Here is a 10401-nt window from a genome sequence, read left to right on the forward strand (position 1 = left end):
GTAAAAGATCAATGACCACTGTAATTATACTGTATTTATTCGAGCCGCCTAGTGGAAGAAATTTGCCTTCTGTAGTAATTGTTGATACAAGTGACAACAGGTACTATCAGCTGTGTTGATGACCATACCGGGCTTTACAGGAACGTGAAAGAGAATTTTTTTTTCCATTTTTAGTAGCTGAGTAATCTTACTCAATCAATTTTACAAGAAAATAATACCCTATGGTACTTATATTTGAAAACAGAACTAAGTTAGATAAGTACCAAAGCGTCATTTTCTTTAAGACAAAATACCAAGTTTTTAAGAAAAATAATTTATTTTTGTTAAGCCTCATAAAACGAAGAAAACTGTATGTTGTATTTCGTACTAGTTTTTATATTGTACCTTGGACCGAACCAAGGAATATGCATCAGGTCCAATTAGCCTAATCAATATTACAGAGGACTTTTGTCAATTACAATATGTAAATATTTCTTATGTTCCTAGTAGAGCTATATTTTTTAAGAAATATTCCTGTGAAATATTCTTTGGTATTATACGATAAACTAAAAGTATTTTAGTTTAATTAGGCTACTTGAAAAATAAGTTTTGACTGTATAAATATTCAAATTCAATCAACTAACAAGCTTAAAAAATAAGAAATCGAAATAAAGTTTTCCAAGAAATAACATTTAATGTTCCAAGGTAGAATATATATTGTTCTTGGTCACAAAACTATTTTGTACCTTGAACTTATATTCCTGACTTTTAAAAATATATTTTGTTTTTGAAGTGTTTAACAGAAATTATTCACAACTAAGTTGTCTTATTAGACAAACGCATAATGTATTTCTCACAAAATATGAGGCTGTTAGAATTATTACGTTAAACAGAGAAACGAGAGATCTGCATATATATATATATATATATATATATATATATATATATATATATATATATATATATATATATATATATATATATATATATATATATATGTCCTGGAAATATATCTGCGATACAACAAGGAAGTTACAAAATTAAAAAAACGCAGTTGAGAAATGTTTTCCAAATTACATTAGCAGAGACAACAAAAAGAAAGCTTTTAATATATTGGATCAAAACACTTTCTCCCCATTCCTTTGTTCTTGGTTTAAATGCAGTTCATTGGGTCCGAAGTTCGAAGGAATCGAAAGAATAAATTATATTTTAATGCCAAACGAAAGAATTAGAGAGCAACAACTTATTATTTTCATTCTTCCACAAATCATTAATTTTTTAATTCACTTCCTTATCGCTCCCACTAAAAACTAAGAAGCGCATTTTCGCGCCTTTTTTTCTTTCAAATCGGGGCTATTTATCAATCGCTTATTAAAAACAAAGAAAATGGAGAGAAGAAAATAACTGGGGCACGTTAACTTAAATCAAGCACCTTATATATAATTCTACTACCGGTTATTTTCTACTTTTTTTCACTCTCGTTCTTTAAAAACTTGTTACTCGTTCTCTTTCTAACTTTAGAATAAACTTATTAAGGAAATGAACAAAGAAAAAAGGCCTAACAAACAACACTTTTATCAAGACCTAGGGGCTCCAAATAATCGATGATCTACATCGTTTTGGGTTAAACCTCTCCGTATGATTGTCTCCTGATTTCTTGAATCCTTCCAGAGTTAGTTAAAACTAGAGGAAGACAGTTGGACTCTTCCGTATAAATAAGGCCTAGATTTTCATTCATCCACATAAGAGCTTGTGATCTCGAATAGTGAATATTAACTCAGTATCCCTTTGGATTTCCTTAACTTCTTCAAATCATGAAACTGTTGGTAAGTTTCTGTTTCTTAGCGACTAATATCAATTCTACTTAGAAATTTATATCAGTAAATGTTACTCTGCTTAAGAAGTCAGCCAATTTTTGGCCGTTAATTCAAAATTCTTTTCGAGAAAAAAGTTTTAAATAAGCACACTTCAAAATTTAGGTTCAACTCAAGATTTTTTGTTGTAACTTTAAAAAATCATGTAACTTTTGTAATTTGTAATTTTATAGTTTATAATATCAGATGTATTTTTTGAATTTACTTTAGAGAAAAATTTAATGAAGTTTGAAAAATCTGCAAGGAATATTAAGTTAATGTTAATGTCGTTTAAAATTGCCGGTAAGCACATTAATTGTACTTAATGCCTCGAAACTTTAAGCTAAGAGATATATTATAACTTGCTATATAATGTAACTTGTTGAAATTATGTACCTAGCAGCATGTAATTTCAATCGTAATTCTGGATTTTACTAGAGGTAAATTTAATCGAGTTAGAAAATCGGCGAAATTATATAATTATTTTTAATGTTTTCAGATCAAAAATTGTCTGTAAAAGTGCTATATGAACTAATTCTTGCTATAATTTGACAAAGTCGTTAAACTTTCGTAAGTTGCTGTTGCATAGTTAATAACCTCAACTGTAATTCTGGAGTTCATTAGAGGCAGATTTAAACAGATTTATAATTCCTTTTATGTTTTTTAAAGGCAGATAACTATATAAATTGCAGTTAATTAATGTAGTAATGAATTTTAAATTTATAACTTCTCTAAATCGTGAATTTTTCATAAATTACAATTTTATGGCGTTTTTTTATATCAATAGTTGTATACTTCATAGCAATATTTCAACTCAATTATAATTTTGGAGAATTTAGCGAAATGTGGCAATCTGCGGAATTATATAATTTTTTTTATAGTTAAATATACTGGCAAATGGGTATATGATAGTTAATATTTGTAGGCAAGCGAGCATAGTTGTTTTAAATTAACCTTGCTAGAAAAGTTATTTACTTTAAGACAACATTTCCACTGAATTGTTTCTAAAATTGAAAACAAAATTTTCTAAAACATTTAAAAGTTGAGTTAAAAATTTGTAGAAGTTATATTATTTAAAAAAGCTTTTAACGCAATTGCTTCAAATAAATATAAAGCATAGCGCAGTAGGATAAAATAAAAATCTTAATTCGACCTTCAGTTTGCCTCAATGTTTGAGTTTTTCTTTTTCATTTTTTTGTTTTGCTTTTACGTCACATTAAATCTCAATTGTAAGTTTTGTTTAGTTTAGTTTCAAATTTATTTGTCAATGAAAATTTCAAACAATAGAGCTTTGAATAAAGATAATATAGATTTTTTTACTTCAATAGTTTATCGTTAATAATTAAAATATGTTTAGAAAGTGAAGTTTTTTTAAAGAGATATTTAAGTGAAATTTTCAGAAAGTTTTCTCTCAAAAGGGAGTTGAAAAAATTTAGATTTTTCTTAGAGTTGGGACTTTTAAAAAATTTCATACTGAAAAATGAATATTTTAATTCAACGAGCTTTTTGAATAAGTTTAATTTAAAAACGAAACATTTAATGAGAATAAAAATACACAATTATTATTAAATTTGTATTTGAGAAATAATTTCAATTTTGCTGTAAAATTGTCATAAAGTTATTCACCTCAATGTTGGTTTTGTTCTTGTACAAAAAAGGTCTTTTTTTACCGTTTGCATAAAAAACGGAAGATCACGCTTCTTTTACAAAAATTTTCAACCACATATCTAATTAAAAGATAATTTGCTTAGTTTGCATAATATTTCTTATATTTCGTCTTCGTCTTTGGAGCAATATTCCGGGGTGTCCTAACTATTTTATGTTGTAATATTTTTGTATTAATAACTAAAAATTGGCTAATAAACTCTAACTTTAAATTTGCACGAACATTCTAAAAATGTTTTTTTAATATTAAGTAGAAGCTTCCTTGTTTTTTTAATATTAAGTAAAGACTTATGAAATGTTCTGTTGAAATTATATTCTTTTAACGTGTAACTGCAGTACTAGCATTAACAGCTTTTCTTTATTAAGGAATAAATTGTCACAATTCTATTAGCTATTTATAATTAAATAACATTGAAGAGTTAAGAGAGTGAAAAGAAGGAACTGACAGTTATAACGAAGTAATAATTTTAAGAAATCGTGTGATAAAGCCCTTCACCTTAACATATGGCATTAAATCATGCAATTTTATATGTTTATATGATTGTAATCGTTTAACTTGCGAAATCGTGACTAAAACAACAAAATATATAAAATATAACAATCGTAAGTACAACAAAATGCTATATTAAGGTCCTTTTAAATTCTTAGAAAACGTATTTGTATAATACATTTGTTTCAAAAATTTAGTAAAACTGTGGTAGCTAAAGACTTAAATACGTATTTGAAAGAAAAATTTTATTAATATTCCAAACTTGATTATAAAAACATTATATACTTTAGTTTTAATTATGACTTGTGAATAAATTTGAATCTATAAAATAATTCAAGGTACTTTTAATACTAAGCAGCTTTAATGAATAAATTTCTTTCATATTTATAATTCATCTTTTTTGGTTTTAAATACTTAATAACGGAAGCTTCTTTTGAGGGTTGTTAGCGCTTATGTTTTCTTTGCGTTGTTTACCACTTTTCTATATTATTTTATTTTTGAGCTCGTTTCAGAAATATAGATCATTGCATAAGTCAGTAATTTATCAAATTTTCCTTCTGACATTTCTCTCAATAAAGGAATAAGACTGATTGTAACTATCAAACGTACTTTGTAACATGAGTAAACATATCAATTTTGACCTGTGACTTTTTTTAGATACAAGGCTTGACTAACAATTAAATTTGATTTATTAGTAAAATGCGTTTTCTAGAGTATGAACTACTTATTAACATGCTTATAAAAGTCAGCCATGCATATAAATATATTTTATTCAATATTCACCTTTTTCCTAGCCACTTTTCTTATATTCTAGTGGATATACTCCAGTATAATCTAACAAAAATAACAATGATTGGGAAAAAATAATTACGTTCTAAAATTACAGTAAAATAACCGGCAACAGTCTTTTCGTCCAATTAACCGTAACGTTTACAGTAAAGAACATTTTCTACCTTTATGGTTTTAAAACCGTGCCATATAGTTTTGTATTCATGTTTTTTTAACCATTTACATCTAGTATGTTTTCAAAACCGTAAAAAGGAAATTTAATTGGACATAGGAGTTAGGCAACATTGGCGTTAGGTTGTGGTTGAGTTGTGTTTTGTCAAATGAGTCGTGAAAATGCGGCTTATTTAGTTTATCTGGTGGTGCTATCTATCGTCAGCAATGGAAAATACCAAACTTTTTTTTGTGTTCAGCAGCTTTATGGTACTGTCATCTATGCGTGAATGAGAGCATCGCATTATAATATTCCAGGGCCATTAATTGGGGAGTGCAAGACACTGAAAACTCTTCATGCGTTAAAGGGAATGGATGAAGTATTGCGGTGTCAACGCTGGGACTTGAAATCTCCTCCACTCTTTCGGTTATGAGATTGACAGATTATCCTTCTCGGCTTTAATATGTACCAAGCTGCAGGGAACTAAGTAGCTTCATTAAATGGGTTTAGTTGGTGCGATAAAATTCTGGTTGTTTAACCGTATTTGGTAAAAGCAATTAATAAACCTTTTTCTCACAGTAACAGTGTGAATACCATCTTATTTATGGTTAATGGTTATTTATTTTGTTTGAATATGGAAATATTGCAATTAATAAATTGTTATTTAACCATTTTTTCCTAGAACTTTCTAACAGTGTATAACAATGATAAAAGCCAATAAAGGCAATTGAAAAACCTTTATGGAAATCTAATAACAAATTGAAAATTTAATTTTAAATGCTCTAACCCTTTTGTTTTTAATTTTTTTCATATTGTCATGCATATTGATATTTATTTTAATATGAAATTAATACTATGGATGGCAAAAGTGTTTGAATTCGTCATAAGCTCTGGAGTTACGAAACTACTTACATTAGTTAAAAGTAAAATGTAAGCTACTCTTTATCAATTAGTTATTGTGTTAAAATGTGTAATTCAAACAAAATTTCAAATAAAATTTATACTAAATATATTATTACCAAAAATATTACTAAAACATTGCTAAAGATATTTTATGTAATAATTAAAAAAGAAAAAAATCGAAAAGAGATATTTGTCGAAACCGATATACGTATCATAATCTTTATTGAATTCAATTACTTCTTAACCATTGAGTAGTTAACTAAATAAGTTACGTATTCAAAACTTCCAACATGTCACATAACAAAAGTAATTTGACATAAAGAAACCGATATACGTATTATAATCTTTATTGAATTCAATTACTACTTAACCATTGAGTAGTTAACTAAATAAGTTACGCATTCAAAACTTCCGACATGTCACATAACAAAAATAATTTTTTAAACGTACCTCAATGAGAATATTGTGATAACATAGGTTTAATATACTTGTTAGACTGGTTCCCTTATACTTGACCTACGTTTTTTTTTATATAACACAGCCTCAAGAAACGAGAAAGTGAAAATATTATTTTTGGAATACAATTTCCTTAACTGTGAATAAACTCTTTGAGCATCTAAAAAAGAATTAAGGTCACCTGGATATTCACCTTTTGTTATATCATTTGTATGAGAGTCAAATAAAGGTCGAATGGCACGTGTTGTGAGGCTCACTATTTAAAAGGACAGATTCACCTTTGTAAGGAATAAAAAGAATTCAAAATATTTTGATTTAGAGACACTTATAAAAGACATAAGATATTTACAGAAAATATGCAGAAAAATTGCAATTTTCTAGTTAAAATTTCATTCCTGATTTTATTTTTTATAAAAAGTGTATTGTAAAATTAAAGTGTGGCATTTTATCATTAAAATTGAAGCAGTGACTAATTATTTATTTTAAAGCAAATTGAAACTAAATAATTCACGAAATAATTTAATTTTAAAACTGTTTAAAACGAGTACAAATTCATAATTGTAATCTTTTTAAACTCGTATTACAGGAATAAACTTTAATTTTGAATAACTTAATAACTTAACTGAATAACTTAAAAACCTGCGATATATATTAACCTTCTATTTAACACTAGAAAGACTGAAATACCTATATTGCCCAAAAGCAGTCAAAATGACTGCATTGTGAAAGAATAACTAATGTATAAAGAAACTTGTTTAAAATTAATTTTTAATATTTTTGATATTATTTTCAGTTATATAACAATTTATTAGAAAATATTAACAATAAAAAAATTATATGTTGTACAAAAAATCACAAAATTCTAAGAAATTGTGTTATCATTGTTTTTCTAATTGAAATTAAAAAGCAGTCAAAATTACTTCCTTGGACAATCTAGTGTTAATAACCTATAAACAGACAGCAATATACAACTAACAGCAAATTTCGTAGCAAAGGACGCTTTTATTGTATTATTAAGCATATATTAAATTATTCAGGAAATAAAATGTATTTAAATTTTTATAAGATTTACCTCAATTTAAATTTACGATGGTGATCATATAGCTTACATTTTAACTTTTAATCGGATTATTTATTTCGTATTTAACAAATAAGTAAGGGTTTAAAGTAAGAAAGGAGATTCTATGTTTTTCAAACATTTTTCTGAGTATTTAGACACTAATAAAAATATTTAAATTTTAATAATCAAAAACTAACACGATTGAATTAAATTTTGCTAAAACTAATTCAGACAAACCATTCTTAGCCTGAATGCAAAAATATGGAATTCATTAATCTGATATAGTATTTCAACATTATTTAAGAATTGGCATTTTTTTTAAACAGCAATAAAAATTATTTACTCATGCCTAATACGAATTTCGTAATCTGAGAAAAATTAGTTTTTGTTAGGTTTTACCCGTGAATTCTAAGCTTTATTAAGAGATATTGATATGGAATGCAAAATCCTTCCCTTAAGCTTTTTTGTACGCAAAATGCAATATTACTTATCAGTTTCTTTCATCCCGTTTAACTGCTGCTTTTGAAACTGCTTTTATTCGTTTCTGAATCAAGCGTTAGTAAAAAGAAAATGTGTTTTTAGTTCGTTGTTTCAAAGCGAAAGTTTTTGATCAAAAGTTTGATTATTGCATCATATTACGCACAAAATATTTGTTATTAAGGTAATCATTCGAGCATGTGCATCAGAGGGATTTATCCGGTATGTTAGACACCTTAAACAATAAAAGACCCTGACCCCCGAGTGTGTGGAGCAGCAGTGATAGCTTCTAGAGGGTAATTTTGTAATTACCCTCTAGAAGCTATCACGGGTAATTTTGAAGGTAATTTTGTAATTACCCTTTTGTAATTACCCTCTACCTTAAGTAAATTTTGTTATGTATTTTAAATTATATAGTGAAATATCTTTCGTTGCTCGAATAAAATATTATTTTCATGAGAGTGTCTGTTACTTAGAGTATTTCTTGGAAAAACTGAAAAAGCAAAGTGTGTGTTGAGATTTATTAGAGGAAGTGAGAGTATTTGGAAAAAAAAGAAGGGTAACACTTTACAAAATAAATGTGAAAGTAATAAAATTGGATTTATAAATTATTTCTTAACTGCATCATATAAATCGATTTTTTTTCTGCTTAGGTATCTTGTGTTGCTTTAGCTATTTTCGGATGTGTACTTTCTCAAGAATTTGATGGATTTGACGGATTTGATACATCTTCTTTCGATACATCAAATTTTGGCGGCCAAGATATATCTGGTTTTGAAGATGGGAACTTCGATGGTTTTGGAGATGGTGGTGCTTCTTTAGGAGGTGGTGTTGGTGGCTTCGAAGGGGGAGAATTTAATCTTGGTCAGTTTGGTGCTAGCCAATTTGATGGTGATTCTGGATTTGGCGGATTCCAAAAGAAATAAAAGAACTAGTTGATTAAGTAAGATTTTCAATTTTTCTTTATTTGAAATAGTATCATATATTGAATGAAGAACACTGTTTAAAGATGATGTTTAGTAAGTTCAAAATTCTTTTAACTACAATCGTTACTAAAAATAACATGGCAAATCATTTGTGAGACTCTTTTTAATTCTATTATAAATATGACAATTATAGCAGTGTATAAGGAGATTTTTATATTCACCAAACATTTGAAGAGCAGGATAAAATACCAATCTGCGAAATCATATTACACAAATTAAAATTCTTAATATAATATAATCAAATTACAACTAAAAATATCTATCTGAAGTATGCGGAACTTTATACTAAATATTGTTGTTGTAGTAGGCCATTAAGACAAGGGGTGCGATTGTTCATGTTTTCCAGAGGTGCCATCTATGGCCAAGAATTCGACTTCTGCCACATCCATACATCACACCCGCTTACAAGGTGGACCCATTTATTCATCCATTCTGTTATGCAGGGATCGTAATTTTGTCCTGAACCAGCGAAAGATCAATCTCCGATTCAGTACCCTCAGAGGTATAATTTGTTATGGAAACATGGAGGATTTTGTAACCCGACAGATTTAACGTGCACCAGTCACCATTTACTAAACTTCACCATTTTCACCAAATAATAAAAAATCTTTGGCCATAATAAATAAATTTTTTTTTAAATAATTGGTATTTCTGGGGGAGGAATCACATTAATTATAATCTGAAAAATTTAAAAAAAAATATTCTGAAGAAGATCCGTTGGTATTTGGCCCACATTTTAAATTGTTCAATTAACTACATATTTTTAATTATCTTATATGGACAAAATCTGTGGAAAATCTTCAAAATGATTTTTTTTTATTTAACCTGCTTCGTTTAAAGTTATTTTAATACAGCTTTCGATTTTCTTTAATAGGTATAAATTTTTCAGAAAATCGAGGAAATTAAAACATTTTTTTTAATGAAAATGTTTTATAAAAATTGAGTAGTAATTTTATAGAACTTAATTGCGGAAAAACATTCAGAGATTTTAAATACTTCTTATGTTTGCATTAGAAATTATTGACTATTTTTAAAAGTATTCAAAAGAATTATGTAATGTTATCCCCTTTCATAAAATTCTAGCTTAGTACTTCAAGCTAGCTGAACAAAACAATTCATTATTTTTATCAACTGCTATTCCTTCCGTTATTGCTTTCACTTTAAACAATATTGCATTAAATAATTCTCAATTACTTTTCCTTTTAGGTCTTAAAATTTGGAAGGATCTTGTCTGTGATTGGATAAGAATAAATGTAGTGAGGGAGCAGTATTAGAAATTGAATCATCATTACTTACATTTGTACATATTGCTTATTATCATTTGTATCAGTATTAAAAGTTCAATAATGCCATTTTTCTCTGTTTTATTACTCGTTCAAGTTACTGGATTCATTTTAAATACATATTTCATTTACAAAAATTAAGTGCGGTGAGACCGGGTACCTCGATTGTGTTGAAATTAGTTTTGAATTTTAGTCAACAAATTCTGAAGCACTCTTTACTACTCAAGAAGAAGGACCTACTATGTTGGCACGTTGTTATTGATTAATTCACGGCGTTTGTGTAGATAAGTTTGTTTTACTATATCAAAT

General features: G+C 27.4%; 1 protein-coding gene across 1 annotated transcript; it reads left to right on the plus strand.

The window, feature by feature from the left end:
* Nucleotides 1-1653: 1653 nt before the first annotated feature.
* Nucleotides 1654-10163, plus strand: LOC107457156 (uncharacterized). Its single transcript, XM_016075237.5, has 3 exons — nucleotides 1654-1805; nucleotides 8477-8766; nucleotides 10016-10163. Exons 1-2 carry the CDS (start codon nucleotides 1794-1796, stop codon nucleotides 8747-8749), a joined length of 285 nt encoding a protein of 94 aa, XP_015930723.1. The 5' UTR covers nucleotides 1654-1793; the 3' UTR covers nucleotides 8750-8766; nucleotides 10016-10163.
* Nucleotides 10164-10401: the final 238 nt, after the last annotated feature.

Source organism: Parasteatoda tepidariorum, chromosome 11 (genome assembly GCF_982258835.1).
Source record: "Parasteatoda tepidariorum strain Cologne lab strain chromosome 11, Ptep-v5.0, whole genome shotgun sequence".
Lineage (NCBI taxonomy): Eukaryota > Metazoa > Arthropoda > Arachnida > Araneae > Theridiidae > Parasteatoda > Parasteatoda tepidariorum.